The sequence below is a fragment of the Brassica napus genome, chromosome C3 (assembly GCF_020379485.1).
Source record: "Brassica napus cultivar Da-Ae chromosome C3, Da-Ae, whole genome shotgun sequence".
In the NCBI taxonomy this organism is placed as follows: domain Eukaryota; kingdom Viridiplantae; phylum Streptophyta; class Magnoliopsida; order Brassicales; family Brassicaceae; genus Brassica; species Brassica napus.
In genome coordinates, this window is record NC_063446.1 from 56,376,303 (window position 1) to 56,397,944 (window position 21,642).

General features: G+C 36.1%; 1 protein-coding gene and 1 long non-coding RNA gene across 2 annotated transcripts; one reads left to right on the forward strand and one right to left on the reverse strand.

The window, feature by feature from the left end:
• Nucleotides 1-1,216: 1,216 nt before the first annotated feature.
• On the reverse strand, nucleotides 1,217-2,402 carry LOC106384525. The gene is made up of 3 exons (XM_048749805.1): nucleotides 2,378-2,402; nucleotides 1,950-2,289; nucleotides 1,217-1,799 (listed from the first exon to the last, which is right to left on the reverse strand). Exons 1-3 carry the CDS (start codon nucleotides 2,400-2,402, stop codon nucleotides 1,217-1,219), a joined length of 948 nt encoding a protein of 315 aa, XP_048605762.1.
• Nucleotides 2,403-5,829: 3,427 nt separating this feature from the next.
• LOC106385967 lies at nucleotides 5,830-9,477 on the forward strand. Its single transcript, XR_001277335.3, has 3 exons — nucleotides 5,830-6,281; nucleotides 6,469-7,078; nucleotides 7,160-9,477. It is a non-coding gene; the product is annotated as an uncharacterized LOC106385967 (long non-coding RNA).
• Nucleotides 9,478-21,642: the final 12,165 nt, after the last annotated feature.

Below are 21,642 nucleotides of genomic sequence, written 5' to 3' on the forward strand. Positions count from 1 at the left end.
GAGCAAACTTAGCACTTAGAGCAATTTAGGCAATTTTCCGTTTTTGTTATTTCTAGCTGTGACTCAATTAGGTTTAGCCGTCTTAGGGTTGCTAGAACTAGGAATCTCACCGACAGCTCTCGAGCCCAGGCTCATACCTTGTTGTAAACGCTCATACGCAGATTCGGAATAAGATCTACTTTTCTCTCTTTTTCGATTTCTTATTCTTATCGTTGTTATTCTCGTGTTCTGATTGCTTGACGTGTGGTAATTAGCAGATATTCGGGTCCTCTAGGAAATTAGGGTTTTCCTAGTTTCCTTATTTAAACGGAAATCGACAGTGAGAATTTTGGTTCCCACAGTTTGTTGTTGTGCTTGCGGGGGTGGCGTACTGCTCGTGCAGGTCGCTCGCGTTCTCTTGGATGATTGCTTAGTGCGTGCCATCTGCAAAGCAAACAAAAGAAAGCTTTAGTTCTGTTATGCGCACAGAAGAAATGGAATAGAACAATTTCCATCCCTCCTTATGCAAACCGTAATTTGCCTTGACACGACAACCAACAAATCGAAACTCAACCCAATAACTCCATTCAACTATCCACAAACTGAATCCAAACAGTCCTATCAATTGCAAATCGCAAATGTGAAATGAATCATGAGTTCATCTTCTAAATCAACCCTAACAGCAAAAGGGAAAATCAAAATCAATGTAGTACCACAAGGATCGATCTATTGAAGCGGTTAGAATGATGAACTTTGTAAACTGAGTATTACGATTTGGATGAGGATTGTCGAGCCTCTTACCTGTAGAAACTGGTGAAGTGAACTGCAAAAACAGAGAGAACTCGAAATTCCAAACAAGTGAGAAGCAAAAACCACTTAAAACGGTTGAGAGACAAAGATTTGGTGGTCGCTTAAAAATCACAGGGGGAATGGCCAGTGTACGGCGCAGTGAAAAGGGAGAAAGTGGAAGGGTGGAGCCTTAAATAGGCAAAGCCCTAACTGCCCTTCCCTTTTTTTTTTTTTTCGGAACACTTACCTGGAACAGGCAATGGGTTGTTCTACAAGAAGAACAGTCCTTTGGTTGTTCTGATTGAAGTGTCCGTTTTTTTTTTTTGGCCTACAAATAAATCTGAAAAAGAAATAAAATAGACTATAGAAAACATTGTACACACTAACCAGTAGGTTGCCTCCCACCAAGCGCTTGGTTAAAGTCATTAACTTGACTTGGATCAGCCGATTAGGCTGATGGGGGATCGCTTAGGGGAATTTCTTTGCCCTCTGCGATAATGGAGTCAGCAAGGTAATGCTTTAAGCGCTGCCCGTTCACTACGAACTCGTCTCCTTTTCTGTCCAGTAACACAACAGCTCCGTAGGGTCGAACTTCCTTAACAGTGAAGGTTCCGGACCATCTAGACTTCAGCTTGCCTGGGAACAACCTCAACCTTGAATTGAAAAGCAAGACCTTATCGTTTGGTTCGAAATGTCTGGCAATGATGCGCTTGTCATGGTAGGCCTTGGTCTTCTCCTTGTAAATTTTGGAGCTTTCATAGGCGAGGTGCCTTATCTCTTCCAGCTCATGGATTTGGATCATGCGTCGCTCGGTTGCTGGCTTGATGTCGAAATTCAGTAACTTGACTGTCCATGCAGCTTTGTATTCGAGCTCGGCAGGGAAGTGACATGCTTTACCGTAGACCAGGTGATAGAGAGTTGTTCCCAGCGGCGTTTTGTAGGCTGTTCTGTAGGCCCATAATGCATCGTCCAGAAGTGACCAATCCTTTCGTGAAGTGTTGACAGTTTTCTGGAGAATGCTCTTGATCTCCCTATTGGAAACCTCAATCTATCCACTCGTCTGTGGATGATAAGCGGTTGCCACCTTGTGCTTCACTCCATTCTTTTTCAAGAGGCCCTGAAATGCCTTGTTGATGAAGTGTGTTCCACCATCGCTAATGACGACTCAAGGCACTCCAAACCTCGGAAAGATGATGGAGCTGAACATCTTAGTCGCCACTTTTGCATCATTAGTAGGACTTGCTATCGCTTCTACCCACTTAGATACATAGTCAACAGCGACGAGGATGTACTCGTTCTTGAAGGACGAAGGGAATGGTCCCATGAAATCGACTCCCCAACAGTTGAACACCTCAACCTCTAGAATGTAATTCTGTGGCATCTCATTCCTCTTGCTGATGTTCCAAAGTCGTTGGCATGCATCGCACCTGGCTATGTAGGCTTGCGAATCCCTGAACATGGTTGGCCACCAGAAACCTGCTTGAAGGATTTTGGAAACCGTTTTGAATGTAGCGAAGTGGCCTGCGTAAGATGAACCATGGCAGTGATGTAGGATTCCCGGAATATCTGCCTCTGTAGGATTCCCGGAATATCTGCCTCTGGAACACACCTTCTGAACAAGGCATCCTTGCCATGTCTGTACAAAAACGGTTCATCCTAAACATAACGCCTCGCCTCCCTTAAAATTTTTCTTTTGTCGTTTCCAGTGAACTTAAGGGGTTGCTTTTCAGCAGCAAGAAAATTTGCAATCTCAGTAAACCACGGGAGGTGAGAGTACTGCTTTTGGATCACGGCGACTGGATGTTCCGCGACGTGATAACAATCGGATCTACTTCCCAGAGGTTGTTCCGCGATGCTAGAGCAGTCAGATGTGATTCGCAGAGGTTGTTCTGCAAAACGCAGACCAATCGCATTGACGTGTTCCACTGGGTGTTCTTCATCAAGAGTTGTGTCGTCATCAATCTTCATTCTGGACAGATGGTCTGCAACCCCATTCTCGACTCCCCTCTTATCCTTTATCTCAAGATTGAATTCTTGGAGGAGAAGGATCCACCTTAACAACCTCGGTTTCACATCTTTCTTTGTGAGCAGATACTTAAGAACAGCATGGTCTGTGTGCACAATCACCTTAGATCCCACCAGGTAGGATATGAACTTCTCGAATGCAAAAACAATAGCCAGAAGTTCTTTCTCTGTTGTGGCGTATCTGCACTGAGCTTCATCCATAGTTTTGCTCGCGTAAAAGATCACATGAAGTTTCTTATCCTTGCGCTGCCCAAGTACTGCTCCAACTGCAAAGTCGCTTGCATCAGTCATGATTTCGAAGGGGAGATCCCAGTCTGGCGGTTGCACTACTTGACTGATGCAAGCGACTTTGCAGTTGGAGCAGTACTTGGGCAGCGCAAGGATAAAAAACTTCATGTGATCTTTTACGCGAGCAAAACTATGGATGAAGCTCAGTGCAGATACGCCACATGATGGTGTGGAACGCAGCTAGACACTCACTGTCGAAATCGAACTTGATCTCCTTGCAGAGCAGTCTGGTGAGTGGTCTCGTTGATTGGGGATACAAAGCTCATTCAATATATGTCAATTTATCTCCTAAGCGGTTAGTTAGGTGATCAAATCAGAAATCGAACATTAAGTGATCAATTCAATGTAAGCAGTAAGAACAATATGAATGAAGAACAGTTAAGATCACTTATTTGTGTTCAGTTCATGCGGCTAACACCCTACAACCCTAAGCAAGCTTAGCCTACTACTCAATCATAAAGCAGGATGACACAGACATGGTTTCTGAATAATACTGCATATAAAATAAAGTAGAAAGACAAGGGTTCAGGATGATCTTCTCGTGAGGATGAAGCATTCTCCCTTACAAGTTGCTTAATCCAAAGAAAATAGTTCTAGGTCTCTTGCAAAAACTAGCGTAAGAAAAAGAAATGATAGCCTAGGCATTTTTATATGGAGGCGCTGGTGGTAAAGAGATAAGAGAGAGTGGAATCTAGGGCAAACTTCCGGAATAAGAAGTTTCCTTAATGATCGGGAACAGTCAGACGCTTGTTCTCTTCGGGAACAACCTTCGGGTTGTTCTAGATGGCTGTTCCGCATCGTATCCTTCAAAACGACATCTGACTTCCTGAATCTCTCTTCTTTGCTCTTTCACCTGCTCCAAACCTGGAATGATATCAATTAAACACGAATTAGGACTGAGAATTAGCTCAAAGCACACATATACTGGTATTAAAAACACCATATATCAAGTGTTCAGAATCTTCGCTCTCCAACTTGAGGGGGAGTATTGGAGAGGATATGGATGACAATTATACTTGTGTTTATCATAATAGAGTTGTATATATCGCTTATAGATAAGTTCTATTTGTTCTTATCCTCTAAGGTTTAGGTCGACCATGTCATGTATATAAACAAGAGCAATTGCTCGATATAAGTCAAGTTAACAATTCATAAATCATATCTACTTTACACGATGCTAATGATTTCTTTTTGTTTTTCAAATCATTCTTTGATGCCAACTTAGCTCTCACTGAACAGGTTTTCATCGACCTTTCTTGTTGACCTTAGTGAAATCTAAATCATACCGTTTAATTCTGTTATTTAGCAGCCTCCTAACACTACAAGAAAACACTATGAACTCCAACAAAGATTTCCGATGCCTCTAGTTCTCGGAATGTTTCCTAGTGAGATAATAGTGACAAATTTCAAAATTCATCGGAAATTTATAGGAATGTTCCGGCAACCATGTATTATCGGAAAGCTGTCGGTAAAATTCTCGGATTTTTGTCAATATGTACCAACAAACATGTATTATCGGAAAGTTGTCGGTAAAGTTCTCGGATATTTGTCAAAGTGTACCGACAAATAGTGTTCTCAGTATTTGATTGGTAAAGTTATCGGAAAATTAACAGTAATTAATATTGTCACATATGTCATTGTTTCCGAGAATAGTTACAGTCGTCAATTCTTTTGGTTCTTAATAAACGATGAAAAATAAGATATAATGCATAATATATTTAATATTTAAAGTCTAATATCCATTGCATGCGGTAATTTTTAATACAAGTTAAGATATTGACAATCTTTATTATTTCCTTTTTTTATAATTTTTCTCTCTCCATAGAAGAGCATCTCCAAAAATGAACTCTATTTTGAAGTTTCCAAAACTCTATATTTGAAGTTTAAAATGGTTTTTCTCTAAAAGTAAAACTTTAAATTCAACTTCAAAACTATTTGTATTTTATAATATGGTCCTTATATTTGTCATAACTAATTTGAATTCATAAAACTTTTGTAAATAACTAGCACATATATAAACATATTACAACAAAATTAATTAATATTATATTATATTAAAATATAAAATTTTAAACAAAATAACTTAATTAATATTAAACTTCAAGCAAAATACCATATTATTCCATAAAGTGATTTTCGTAATGCATATATGATCTACTAGTGAATTTTGAAGTAAAAATGGCTCTCCTCATTTTTAATTTGTAGATTAAAGATTAAAAAATAGTTGAAATCGGGTGATATTAATACTTGTAAATACATTAGATCAGAACAAAAAAAAATAAAATATTGTTAAAAGACTAACTTTTATCGATGATATTAATACTCGTGAATATATTCAATATGAACAAGAAATAATTGTACGAAAAGACATCATCATCAACAACAACAACCATCTTCAGTTAAACAAAAAAAACTCGACAATATTTGGAAATTTTGAAGATTCCAGATCAAACTTACATGACTATTAGTAGTGTTGTAATATTTAAATTTGTGTAATAGTTATGCCTTCATGTAATTTCTTAAAAGTTTTTTTTTAAGTTTTTATTGTATATTGTTGTTGTCTAAATCTAGTTTTAAATATTTTAAATCTTATTTTAAAATTTTATTTAATTTTATATGTAAAACTTAGATTTTGTAAACAAAACTTAAAATATTTATGAGATATAATTTTTTTAAGAAGTAAAACAATAAACAAGAAAATATTTATGAATCATAAATGTTATCTGTAGTTATAAGGACCAAAATGCAAATAAAAATATGAAACTTCAAATTCTTTTTTAGAGCAAAAAACTTCATATTCGAAGTTATAGAATATTTTTTGGAGATACTTTTATCTTCTTCTCTACTCTTTCTTCTCTGTAGATCTGTCAAAGAGACGATAGCAATGGCATTAAGTGACATCTTCACGAACGAGCTTGTTCAAGTTCGCGTCTCCGGTTGGCCTTGACGGGAGCATCACCAGTTTCACATCTTGTGGGATTTACTCGGGATTGGGAGGAGGAGGAGGTGGTGCTGCTTATTCTTCATGTTTGGTTCTGGTTAGTGTGCTATGTCTAGGATATTTGCTTCTTCTTTTTTTTGCTCTTCTTTCTCTTTGTTGCTTTTATATCAACCAACCACCTAAATCTCCTTCACACCACCGTTGCCGCCACTTACTCCACTCTACTGCCATCGCCGTTCACTCCACCTCCACCATCAAGGTCAATTTCGCAGCCTACACCAACACAACCTCACCCATTTATTAGATAATAATGTAGTTTATTTAATTTTGTTATATATTTTTATAGAACTTCTATATTTAATTTATTTATATGTAATTTATATTTGATAATTTTATTTATTTATTTTTAATTTTGCCTTTTGTTTTTTTTTCAAAAAAAATATTAGATTCTCGGAAGTTTTTCGGATACATTTCTCGGAAGTTCATCGGGATTTCCGATCACTTTCCGACAAATAATCCCGACGATATTTGTCAACGGAAATTACCTACTAGCTTCCGACGAACTGAAATTTCCGAGAGCCAAACTCCGACTAAACCTTGATCGTCGGGAAATGGTGGGAAATTCCCACTACCGACTACCTTCCGAGTAATCTGGCTGTCGGAGTATGAATCTTATTCTTGTAGTGTAAGTTTCCAGTTTTACGATCCCAAGGACACCCTTCTTCACATTTCCACGATTCTTGCCACCTACCAATGTTGATAAATGCAGAATTATGGTTCTTGAATCTGTTTAAAACCGTTGTTATCAGCTGATGATTGATGATATCATCCGTCCTAACTTGTTCAAAATGTTTCTATAGTTTCACATGGATGCTTCTTTAGAGAATGTAGTGTACAGCACTCTATTGTGGGCATACGATCACGTGTAGAGTCTGAAGTAGAGCTTCGGGATACGATTGTGATGGGAGCAGATTTCTACCAAACAGAAGCTGAAATCATGTCTATGTTGGCTGAAGGGAAAGTTCCCATAAGTGTAGGGGAGAACACCAAGATTAGGTATAAGTATAACAGAAGCTGTAGTCCCGTCTCTAATCTGTAGCATTCATTGTTACTTGTATTGTGTTGTGCAAAATGCAGGAACTGTATGTCTGCATCATTGACAAGAATGCCAAGATTGGGAAAAACGTGGTCATAGCAAATACAGATGTATATGTTGTTTTGATTACATCTTTTGTTGATTTCAAAACTTTTCCATTGTCCAATATTGATTTGTTTTATTTGAGTGTGGCACGGTGTGGAAGAAGGAGATATGCCAGAGGAAGGTTTTTGTATAAGATCAGTCATTGCCGTTGTGGTGAAGAACGCCACCATTAGAGATGGTATGATTGTTTAGCTTTAAATTTCTCTTAGGAGCCGTGTGATTCTTGTGGCTTTTAACGAGAAAGGCGTTAAGTTGGATTATTAATTTTATAAAACAAGATGGAGAATTATTGACACTTTGAGAAAGAAAAAAAATACTTATAATGATCCAGGATTTAGGAGAGGTTACTTTTTCCTCAAGTAACCATAATTTATGTGATCAATGCCCTTGGAATTATTCACACGGCTATGTGCCTTGAACCTGCACTAATCATAATCCCTACAATAAATCTAGGTCTACCACACTCGTAAAATGTTGAGGTAGAGAAATAGTTATTTAAATCTATTGAATCTGGTTTATTTGTAAGTTTCGGTTTTGATGGTGAAACAAAATTGGTCTTTCTCATTAGAAAAAAAAAAAGAGAAGTAAAACCAGGATAGACCAAGCTTTGATTCATTTATGGTTAATAATGTGACTGTTTCTGTTTACATGAATAGCTTTTAGAAGCTTAAATAAACAATCAATTAGCTTTGAATTATTTTATTTACCTCTTTTATTTTAAAAGAAACTAATCCTAGAGGAATCTTTCAACAACTTGAAATGATGGATCTAAGTTTCTATTCTTATACACCCAGTCGGAGACTTCAATAAAGAGGTTAGGAAAGCGGCTACCATAATAATCACAAATGGTCTCTTCAATGTGTTCTAGGAAATTCTTTGCGTCTTTTGCAATAGTAGTATTGTAGTTTGTCAATTCATTCAAGCTGCAGACATGAGCTTCAACCAATGAAATATAAGCCTTCCTTATATTCTCATGAGCCTGGTAGTCCAAAATGGTTTTGAAATTTATCAGCACTGAATAACAAAATAGTACATATGCTACAAGCTTTTGAAATTTTTTCCTCACATAATATCAAATATAAATTAAAATAAATGTGAGTAATTAATTGGATTATTTTAAACGAGGACAATGTCAAACTAACTAGAAAACTGTAATTGCCTATAGTTCAAGGTGTACAATTGAGAAGACGTTTAACCAATTGATATCAAATGTTTGTGAAATGTTGATCGACCCTTTTGGTCATCAAGTCTTTCAAAAGCTTATGTATTATTCACAAATGAACATAGCACTGGGGTTTTGGATGAGTCACTCAACCACTTATTCAGTTTTAAACGCTTTGTGACGATTTACATAGATATACAATTTTGATATTATTTTTATGTTTACTTAATATGAACCTACTAATTATATGTAATTTATCTTATGTATTTTGGTTTGAGATAACATAACACACACAATACAAGATTTGATGTGATGATTTGGCTCCAAATTAAGAGCAAATATCTCGCTTCATGATAATTTTATGTCATATTGTCCTACATTTGACCAAAATCACCTACGTGAAAACACGACCATTTGATAATGTTTTAATTCACTAACTTTTCTCATTCAAAAACTAATATAAGTTTTATCTTCATTTTTTTAAAATAACAATCACTCAGAAATATCTAATTTGGTTTGTTGTATAAAAACATAATTGTGTAGTTAATCAAAATTGCATCTCATTATTTTTTTTAAATGTATATTGTTCTCTCAAATGATGTCATTTAAAATAATGTCTTTTGATTTGTTGGAGAAACATGAACATCACAAACCATACATTATTTTTTATAAAAACTATAGTGATTTTTTTGTCTTTTTACTAACATTTATTGTATTATCTAGTGCTTTAATCGAATAATTGTTCAAAATTATTATCAAAATATACTTGATCAACATGATTGTTGAATGCTTCAGCATCTCATTCAAACTAAAAAGATATTTTAGTTAGGAAGATGGCCATTAATGTGTGGAAAGTGAATTGTTACAAATAAAATATTTGCATGAATTACACAAATAACATAATTAATGTTAGTCATTTTACTACATTTTTGGTTCTTATTTTGAATTCTAATTTTTGTTCTACGGAAACTATATGGTCCAATTGTGGTAGAACTGTAAATATTTAATGCTGGTTCTTCTTTTTTCCCTATTTTCTACAACATAACAATCACCTACAAATATGTAATCTTGGTTCTTTGTTTTCTAAACATAACTTCATAGTTAATCAAATTTTAATTTAATTAGTTGTTTTCAATGCATAACATTTTTTCAATGATGTTGCTGAAAGTGATATTTTTACTATTTAACAAAAGATTCCTACCTCGTTTGGATGTTTTCATGAAACATAAACAAAGCAGACGATATATTATTTTCTAAAAATCATGGATGTAATAGTTAATCACCGCAAGAAAACACTTGATTAACGAGGAAATTTAACGAGGAAAAACAATCCTCGTAAATTTACGTCGATTTTACGAGGAATTTACGTGGAAAACTAAAGTCATCGTTATTTCCTCGTAACGTAACGACAAAAGTGTTTCGTCGTAAAGTGGATGTAATTTTACGAGTATTTTACGAGGAAAAACTATTTCCTCGTAAATACGACGTAAACTTTGCGTGTTATTTACGAGGAAATAGTTTACGTGAATTTAGCGAGGAAATTTTGAATCCACCAACTTTGTAGGTGTTACACGTTTTTTTTTTGCCACCTAATTAATTTTCGTCGTAAATTCATAGGAAAATTACAACTACCAGATTCAAAATTTCCTATAAATATGGATGTTTGAACATCATTTTAAACACACCAACAACAAAAAACGTGAAAGAAAAAAAAATGGCTGGGTCCGGGACTATTTACGAGTTGCGGAAGTGGATGTATATGCATAGAGATGCAAACGGGAGAGTGACGAAAGAATACCTTGCGGGTCTGGAGACATTTATGCATCAAGCAGATTCAACACCGTTCGCCCAAGAAAGTGGTAAGATGTTCTGTCCTTGTCGGAAATGCAACAATTCGAAACTGGCAAACCGCGAAAATGTTTGGAAGCATTTAATAAATAGAGGTTTCACGCCAAATTACTATATCTGGTTTCAACATGGAGAAGGTTTTAATTATGATCAGAATGAAGCTAGTAGTAGTAATAGCAATTTTCAGAAAAAAGAACCGGTTGATCATCATTTGCATAATGAACATAGTTACCATCAGGAGGAGATGGTAGATCATGATAGGGTTCATGATATGGTAGCTGATGCATTTGTAGCTCATGATGAAGATGAAGAACCTAATATAGATGCAAAAAAGTTTTACGAAATGTTAAACGCGGCGAATCAACCACTTTACAGTGGTTGTAGAGAAGGTCTCTCTAAATTGTCGTTAGCTGCTAGAATGATGAATATTAAAACTGATCACAATCTACCTGAAAGTTGCATGAACGAATGGGCGGACTTGTTTAAAGAGTATTTGCCGGAAGACAATGTGTCTGTTGATTCTTATTATGAGATTCAGAAACTGGTTTATAGTCTTGGGTTGCCTTCGGAGATGATAGATGTTTGCATCGACAACTGCATGATCTATTGGGGAGATGATGAGAAGCTAGAAGAATGTCGATTCTGCAAGAAGCCACGATTCAAGCCGCAAGGACGGGGACGTAATAGGGTACCGTACCAAAGGATGTGGTACCTACCAATTACAGACAGATTGAAAAGATTGTATCAATCAGAGCAGACTGCTGGAAAGATGAGATGGCATGCCGAGCATACTCAGACGGATGGTGAGATGACTCATCCATCAGATGCAAGAGCCTGGAAACATTTCAACAAAGTACATCCGGATTTCGCTAGCAATATCCGGAATGTGTATCTCGGATTATGCACAGATGGATTTAGTCCGTTCGGAATGTCAGGGAGACAATATTCATTGTGGCCAGTCTTTCTTACTCCATACAACCTGCCACCGGAGATGTGCATGCAACGGGAGTTACTATTCTTGACCATATTAATACCTGGTCCGAACCATCCAAAAAGGTCCCTGGATGTTTTCCTACAACCACTGATAAAAGAGTTGAAGGATTTGTGGTCAACAGGGATGAGGACGTATGACTGTTCAACGAAGACGAATTTTACGATGCGAGCGATGCTTTTGTGGACCATAAGTGATTTTCCTGCCTATGGTATGTTGTCTGGATGGACTACAAATGGGAGATTAGCTTGTCCATATTGTAATGGAACGACAAATGCGTTTCAACTGAAGAATGGTAGGAAGACAAGTTGGTTTGATTGTCACCGTCGATTTTTTCCCATTGGCCATCCTTACCGAAGAAACAAGAATTTGTTTAGGCACAAAAGGGTTGTGAGAGACACTCCTCCTCCATATTTAACTGGAGAACAAATTGAAGCGCAAATCGACTACTACGGAGCTAACGAAACAGTTCGTTGGGGTGGTAATTGGCATGTCCCTCGTAATATGCCCGATTCTTACGGTGTTCATCACAACTGGCACAAGAAGAGTATATTTTGGGAGTTGCCATATTGGAAGGATCTTCTTCTGCGCCACAACCTCGATGTGATGCATATAGAGAAGAATTTCTTTGAGAACATCATGAATACAATATTGAATGTCCCAGGGAAGACAAAAGACAAATAAAATCGAGGTTGGACTTGCCGGATATTTGCTCAAGAAGCGAGTTACATATTAAAAGCAATGGACAAGTTCATGTTCCAATATTCAGATTATCTTCAGAAAAAAAGTCGGTGTTGTTCAACTGGGTGGCATCAGAAGTGAAGTTCCCCGATGGGTATGTTTCGAATCTCTCTAGATATGTTGAAAAGGGTCAAAAGTTCTCCGGGATGAAGAGTCATGATTGCCATGTCTTTATGCAACGACTACTGCCCTTTGCATTTGCGGAGCTACTTCCAACAAACGTACATGAAGCACTTGCAGGTACGTAGTGTATTATATCACAATAATTTACAAAATAATATATGACTAACAATGTGTTTAATTTTTTTTGGAATATAAAAGGCATTGGAGCATTTTTCAGGGATCTGAGCACACGCACTCTTAAAGAAGAAGTTGTGGAACAGCTTCAGGAGAACATTCTCATCTTGTTGTGCAACTTGGAGAAGATATTTCCTCCTGGATTTTTTGACGTCATGGAGCATCTAGCTGTCCACCTCCCATATGAGGCATTGCTTCGTGGACCTGTACATTACGGATGGATGTATCAGTATGAGCGAGCCATGAAATATTTGAAGGGAAAAGCAAAGAACCTCGCAAAAGTTGAAGGTTCTATAATTGCTGGAAGTTTGACGGAAGAAGTTTCTCACTTCACATCGTACTACTTTGCGTCAAAAGTACGTACCCAGAGAAGAGCTCCAAGAAGATATGATGATGGTGGTGTTGCGCCAACATATGCAGTTGCTGGTGTTCCAGACATCTTTAGCCAGATTGGGCGACTCGGTGGGAAGTTTAAAGAGGTTTGGTGGTCGAGTGAACAAGACGCTCATAGTGCACACACCTATATTCTACTCAATTGCGAAGATCCATTGATGCGTTATTTTGAAAGGTAACATATATTGACACTACGAAACACATATAAGTATAATTAATTGTATAATTGCGAGAGATTCATTCCTATAAAATGTGATTTTACAGCCTATTTGTTTCTCAAGTCAAAGAAACATTTCCTGGTATATCCACAAGTGACGTAGACAAAAGGAAAGATCAACACTTCATTAAGTGGTTGCGGAATCAAGTATTAACTCAAACTCTTTTTTCATACATGATCTGTATTTCATTAACATTCTCTTTATTTTTTCAGGTTGATTATGACGACGACGATGCAGATTATCCTAAGTGGTTACACGAAGTAATTCAATCTCCACTTGTAAAGGTCACCACATCACAGATGTATTTCACACGAGGCTATACTTTTCATACATATGAGTATGGTAGACAGCGGGCGACCAGTAACTATGGAATATGTGTGAAAGGGGAAACAGATTTCTACGGGATCTTGACGGAGATTATTGAAGTCGAATTTCCAGGGATACTGAAGCTGAAATGCGTTCTCTTCAAATGTGAATGGTTCGACCCCGTCGTCAACAGAGGTGTTCGGTCTAACAAATTCGGTGTAGTTGATGTCAACGGTGGACGAAGGTACAACAAATTCGAGCCTTTCATCTTAGCTTCACAAGCAGACCAAGTTAGCTTCCTTCCATACCCTCGGATGAGAGATTCAGGTATAAATTGGTTAGCAGTGATCAAAGTTACACCTCGAGGACGAATCATCAGTGGAGAAGAACCACCATTGCATGACGAACAGATAAATGAAGTCGAGGAACCTGAACAAGAAATTGATGACATCCTTCTCATTGATCCGCATAATCACGAGTACGAAGATCTTACCGATGATGCCACAGACGAAGTTGTTGAAGACGAGTTTAATGAAAATGATGATGTTTCTAGTGATGATGAGAATGTCGATGTATCCGATTGATGTATTTGTTTTATGAATAAGATGAGGGAGTTTGTTTTATGAATAAGATAATGTGGGGTTTGTTTTATGAATAAGGTAATGTGGGAGTTTATTTTATGAATAAGCAAATGTGGGAATTGTGGTTTGGAATGGAAATAAAGATGGGGTTTGGAATATATGAAGTAGAAAATAAGGAATATGGGGTTTGGGGTTTTGGGATTCTAGGGATTTAAACATAACACTCGTTAATTTCACGTAAGCACAAATCGTCGTAAAGTCCTCGTAGGTAAACGAGGAAATAACGACGAAATATAAAAATAAAGAACGCGGGACTCGTTAATTCCACGTAAGCGGATATCGTCGTAAAGACCACGTAGGATGAAATCGTCGTAAATACCACGTATGATGAAATCGTCGTAAATATCACGTAAGACAACGAGGAAATAACGACGAAACTTAAAAATAAAGATGGGGTTTGGAATATATGAAGTAGAAAATAAGGAATATGGGGTTTCGGATTTGGGGTTTCGGGTTTGGGGTTTAGGGTTTGGGGTTTCGGGTTTTGGGTTTCGGGTTTCGAGTTTAGGGTTTGGGGTTTCGGGTTTCGGGTTTGGGGTTTGGGGTTTCGGGTTTAGGGTTTGGGGTTTGGGGTTTCGGGTTTCGGGTTTCGGGTTTGGGGTTTGGGGTTTCGGGTTTCGGGTTTGGGGTTTCGGGTTTCGGGTTTGGGGTTTTGGGTTTCGGGTTTAGGGTTTGGGGTTTCGGGTTTTGGGTTTGGGGTTTGGGGCTTCGGGTTTGGGGTTTGGGGTTTGGGGTTTCGGGTTTGGGGTTTCGGATTCTAGGGATTTAAACATAACACTTGTTAATTCCATGTAAGCACAAATCGTCATAAATACCACGTAGGATGAAATCGTCGTAAATACCACGTAGGATGAAATCGTCGTAAACACCACGTAAAAGGATTTAAACAAAACACTCGTTAATTCCACGTAAGCAGAAATCGTCGTAAACACCACGTAAAAGGATTTAAACATAACACTCGTTTATCCCACGTAAGCACAAATCGTCGTAAATATCTCGTAGTCTAAAAACTAGAAAAAAAGGAAAATGAGAGAAATACCAGATTAACATGTGGCAAGACTTCCAGCAATGATAATACGTAAGTCTCGCCCACATGAATTCTAATATCTTCTCATTTTCCTATTTTTTCAAATATTTATAATTTGAATAGGATTTTGCTGAGATAGGGTGTGATTTGGGAGTTTGTGTATGGTTTGAGAATGAGAGTTGTGGGTATATTTATAGGAAAGCAAGCCTCGTTAATTCCACGTAAGCAAAATCGTCGTTAATACTTCGTATACAAAAACACGGGCCTTTGTGATTCCTCGCAATTTTCTCGTAAAAAAAAACACGGGCCTTTGTAACTGCTCGCTATTTCGTCGTAAACTTACGAGGAATTTGCGACGATATGTAATCTTATATATACCCCCGAGCGCTCACTCTTTCTTTCCTCTCTACTTCCTCTCCATTTCGTAGCAATGGTAAGCCTCTCTGATTCCTCTCTAATTTGGTTAGTTTAGGATAGATTAGGTGGTTAGTATATGGAATTTAGATAGGTTTGCGGATTTTATGTTATTTAGTGTTGATTAGGTAGATAATGTTGGGAAATATATTGTTGATGTTAATTTTAAAATTTTAATTTTTTTTCCCAGGTTCGAAAAGGAAGACTTACTGCCCATTACAGAGAGATCTTCGGTGAGCCGGGTAGTCGTTTAGACCCGGCCTCTTCTTCAGCTCCCGGTTCTTCGGGTCAGGAGACTATCCCCGAGACTCAGTACAGTCAGAGAGTCTCTGGGTCTACTTCTTCTAGTGCACCATCGGCTCCTCATGTGCATTCCTCGATGGCTCATCCGACGATGCCTCCTCATGTGCCTCCTCCGATGGCACCTCTGATGGCCGCCGATATTCATCCTGATTTGATGGTGCCTCTGAGTGCTCCTTACTCGCAGTACACTGTAGAGGACATTCTCCGTCTGCCAGGCAGAGAAGGTTTACCAGTCATCGACCCAGACCGACCGGATGGAACTTTGTGGTATGTTGCATTAATTTTTTTTTAATTCGTTTAAATTTCTTTTATAATATTAAAAAATAATTTATATTTTAAATTTGTATTTTCCAGGTGGCGGGTTGACGGATGTCTTGCATCGGACGTAACCAACACGATCAAGGGTTACTTCTCCATGGCACATCCGAACTGGAGTAAGACGCCTCACTACGTCAGAATGACGTGGTTCAAAATTTACGCTGTAAGTTTCTATTAATTAATTATATATATTTTAATTTTTTTCATGATTTATATATATATTTTCTAAAAAACTAATTGTTAATATATTTTTTCCAACAGCAAAAATATAATTGGGCCTTGGGGATCACTGAGAGGGTGAGGAAGAAGTTTAACGCGAAGGCGAAAGCTCGCTTGTTGGACAAGGTCTCCAACTGGAAGGGTGACTGGATCGTGAAGGGGTATGAGCGTGGCAAACCCGCTGAGCTCACCACGGATGTGTGGGATGGCCTCATCCGTTATTGGCGCCTTCCTGATTCCATTAGAATCGCCCAGGCTTGCTCTAACTCCCGTAACACGGTCGATGAGCACGGAAACGGGCCGATGCTTCACACTACGGGCCAAAAACCCCACGCCGGTGTCCGTTTGGAAATGGTAATTAAATATTTTATTAAATAAATTTTTTAATATATATATTTTATTCTAACTTTCTTAAATGTTTTTTAGGCCAAAGAGACGGGACATCTCCCGTCTCTTATGGAACTTTACGAGAGGACCCACAAGAACAAGGCGGACGTATTTGTAGATGGCAAGTCCGAGCAAATCTACAACGACATGGTTGCTCGGGTTGAAGACCGCCAGACTCAGCTGACCCAGCACTCTACCGACGGATTACCCGTCACCTTATCCACACTTGAAGTGGATAAGATTTACGAGGAGGTAAATTTTCAAAAATTTTAATTTTTTATTATTCATTTAATATAACTTTAAATTTTTACTTACAATATTTATTTTTTGTTTTTAAGGTTGTCCCTAAAAAAAAGGGACGGACGTTGGGGATTGGTTCCGTCAACGATGTTCCGAAAGCGACATCGTCTTATGGTCAGCGACGGGATGATGAAGTCACTGAGCTACGTAGAGAGTCTGCTCAGCTGCGTAACGAGTTGGCCGCGACAAAATCTTGTATGGGTGGAGTCGAGGGCTTCTTGGACGTTATAGCGGCCACAAATCCGGAATGGGAGTCCATGTTGAGGAACATGCGACAACAACATCCCATTCAAGGCGAGTCATCCGACGAACATAACGAGACGGATGTTACGAGGAGGAGTGATGAATTCTACCAGGCGATGAACGACCCTTTGTTTTTTTTTCCGGTTGTTGTATTATATAAATTCAAAACTTATTTATATATATAATATTTTCATATTGATTTATTTTTATTTTAAATTTTAATTTTATTAATAAATTAAATAATTTTAATTATTTTTTAATTATATTTTTAAATTCTGTAAAATAATAAAAACGAAGTAAATTCGTAGCTAATGTACGACCTATTTACGTGGAAACCTTACGAGGAAATGAGGAGAAATAGTAAATGAGTATGTTACGAGAAAACATTTACGAGAAAATAACGAGGAAAGATAAACGATTATTTTACGAGGAAATCCTTTCGTGGTCGTTACGTGTATTTTGCAAGAAAACACTTTCAAGGTATTTACGTGTAGATTACGAGGAACTCGTTTCGAGGTATTTACGAGGAAATATAGCGACGTCCTTACGTGGAATATTGACGTGGTCTTTACGACGAAATGATCTACTTCGTCTTTACGACGAAATATATTCCTCGCTAAGTTACGACGAATTAGCGAGGAAATATGTGTTACGACAGATGAGTAACGAGCAAACGCACTTCCTCGCTAATTCGTCGTAAAACCTCTTTTACGATGAACTAACGAGGAAAACCGTCCTCGTTATGATTATGTTTTCTTGTAGTGAATGCTCAAAACATATGTATGACTTGCTATAACTATGCATGGATTATACAAGTAACTGTTAGTCATTTTATAGATCACATTTCGTTTTTTATTTTGAATTCTATTTTCTATTCATCTGAAATTACGTGGTCTAATTGTGTGAGAACTGGAAGATTATCAAGTGGCATGTATTCTTTCTGTATATATATCTCGATGTGAACTATGTGTAACTTTCTTATAATACTAAGTACGGAGTCAAATAGAAAAATTGATTGAATAGTAAAAAATCATAAGCAAACTACTAGATGAGATTAATTCAAATTTTATGTATCTATTCATAAACTACGTGAGTGAGACTATGTAACTGTATCTCATTAAAAAAAAAAAATAATTTAGATTCTTTTTGTATGAAATCATCAAAAAAAATTTTAATTTTGATGTTATGTAGGATGAAACTGTTATATACGGTATTAACAAAAATTCTTATAATGACATGCTAACATATACTCTCTCTGTTCCTGAAAGTAAGATTTTCTAAAGTGTTTACGTTTATTACGAATTCAATAAATGTTAATAATTTAATTTTTCTTTTATTTTATTATACAGTTTCCAATAACTTTTCACCAATAAAATTTAATCAATTCAAATATTTTCATTTAATGTTTCTTAAAAGTATTAAAACTACATTAAATATATAGAAAATCTATCTTTATAGAATAAGTAAAAAATCTAAAACATCTTACTTCTGGGAACGGAAGGGGTACGAGAGGAAGTTAAGTGAAAATCTCAATGTTTGGAGATGAGGTGACATGTTGTTGACATTGGTGGCCGTTTATAATTTATGTTTTGATTGTTGTTAAAAAAAAAGAGAATAATATTTATTTATAAATGTTTCTAGTTTTTCTTTACTTTTTTAATGGGCCTTAAAACTATGTGATTTTATTTATCTATATTGTGGCCCATGTTCCAGTTGCATTTACCATGAAAATTACATCTTGCTAGAATGGAAAGCTGATGAAAGAATTTATTTTCTTCCTGGTCCACATATGCACTTTCTCTTATATTCCCTTTCTTTCGAATTAGATGTCGTTTTAGAGCAAAATTTTTGTTTTAAAAGTATCGTTTTATGATTTCAATGCAAAATTTATTGACTTTTTATTTTAATCTATTTTTCTATTGGTTGAAATCTGGTTAGGTGTATTGGTAATGATGTTTTTATCTAGTAAATAAATAAATTTAAATGTGTTATTAATCTGTGTGGTGTGTCGAAATCTAGAACGACAAATAAAATGAAACAGATAGAGTATAATTTAACTTTTACAATGGAGATGAGAAACAGAAATGGAGACTGAACCCCAAGCCCCTTAAATATCGCTTTCAATTGCGTATCGAGTGAATCTTATGTGCATTAAAAATATTATTAAGGCCGTAAGTTCATTTTACTGAAACAAATTGAGTAACAATCAGATTGCCAAATTAATTATGACATTGTGTTCTGAAACAAAACCAGAAAATACAATATGCATGGAAGGAAAACCATTACTTTATCATGAGTGATTCTCAAGATTGGTGAATTATTAAACTGATTAATATCATCTGTGTTAAGTAATGTCTATGTAATTTTTCTTCTTCTGTGTGTTTGGGTCTCCCAAAGATCGTTTGCAAAAAGTTGTCATTATTAACAATGGACCAAACTCGCATGCTCAACGTTTATCATCACCATTTATAATTACAGACAACGACTTTCTATATTTTTTATTTATTTATATTCCCAGCCTCATATCACCGTTACTTCCCGCCTCACGTTGATGATATATCAGAATATTTTGTCATCATATGCACTTTGTTTTTTTTTCTTTGGTAGCTATCACAAACAATCACAAAATAACACAAGTTTTTTTAGGCTTGGGCATAAATTCCGGAACCCAAAATCCGAATCGAACCCGAACCGAAAAATCCGATCCGTTATCCGACCCGAAACGTAAAAATATCCGAACGGGTCTTGTAGGGTGGTACAAAAAATATCCGAACCCGAAGTGTTATTAACCGAACCCGAACGGGTAACCCGAAAATCCAAAATTAATAGTCAATATAAATATTTTGAAATATATATAAGTATTTCAATTATTAAATTTAATATTTGTGGTAATATTATATATAATAATAAATATTAAAATTCTAATAAATGCTTTAAGTACACAATTAGTTATAAATAAGTATTTTATAATTTGCTCATTGAAATAAAAAGTATACTTTCTATAAGGCAATACATATTGTTTACAAATGATGTTTGTTTTCATGCTTAATTTAACATTTTATTGTTATTTTATCAATTTTATATGTGATAGATTAATTTTTATTTAATTTAGATGTTTTTCTTTATGTTTTACTTCAAAAATTTTGTTTTTTACTTTGGTTAGATCCGAACGGAACCGATATAACCCGAATCCATACGATATATGATTACTTTATGGGTTTTATGATGCAATACAATTTTGAACCGAACCCGAAGTGTTATTATCTAAACCCGACCCGTACTAATAAAATTTTAGTATGAAACCTAGAAGCGTAAACCCGAAAATTTGAAAACCCGAAAAACTCGATCCGAATGCCAACTGGTACCCGAACGCCCATGCCTAAGTTTTTTCATAAAAGCTAATGATCGTCCGCTCAAGTGGGTCATTGGTATATATAGGCTTCTTCTTCACTACTACTATGATATTTAATGTATAATGAACGTGGAGTTCTAACTTCTATATCACAATGAAGTGGTTCTATATTATAATAGTAGCTAGCTAGTTTATTATCGATGCAAAGCATATTTACACATGTTTTTGTTTTTATTTTAAAGTTTATTAATAAATTGTAATTATGTAGTATTTGACATCTTTAGAGTTATTGAATATACAAAAGGGCATTTGAGAGTCTATAAGTACCACCGAAAATGGTTATTGAGAGGTTAAAGATGCTAATGAGCAACAAAACAAACATCGTATTTTCTAACTTGGTCCCATGAATTTAACAAATTAAAAACTTCACAAAAGCAAAATTATTTTTATAATCTTGCGTTATGTTTGACTTTTGGTGGCTTATCCTCATGCTCATGCATACCAGACTACTGTGTATTGTTTTTAGCATCATCACACTCAATTGCTTTGTTCTAACTTTAATTTTCATCTCTAAGTGCATGCCTTTCGTGTCCTTTAAGGCTAATTGCTCACTGATTTATGCTGCTTTTAGATAAAGTATAATATTTTGATAAAAAAAAAAGAAGATAAAGTATAATATAATAATGTGCATATATTATTCATTTAATATAATATATTTTTTAACGAATTCTGTCAAAGTGAAAGACTAACATTTAATAAATAATAGAAAAGGAGGAAGGAAAAAAACACATATTGATGATTATATGCACGAGCAAGAGGAGACTTTAAGAATTGTACCAAGGGAAACTCACCATATTACGCGGTAAGAAAAATTATAAACGCATGCAATTATAAATATCTTTAAGAATTAATTGAGCTCTTTGTTTTTTTTTTAATAATAGTTTCTTTTTGATCTATCTTCTTCTATCGGTCTGGAGAAAAATGCGCTCAATGCTATAGAGTTGACTAATCAGAAAGCTCAAACCAAGAACGACCACACATTCATAACTTAGTTTCTACCACGGATTGAACTCAACACTAACAGGTTGACATTGAATTTCAAAGATTAATATCAGGCTACCACCACTTGATTAAAAAAAGGTTGAACTCTTTGTATTTTATAACTAGTTTAAGGTTGAGCAATATCAAGACACATACGCTGAATGAGACCTATAATAATCAACAAGACCATTAGTAACTAAACTTACTTGGTTAAACTG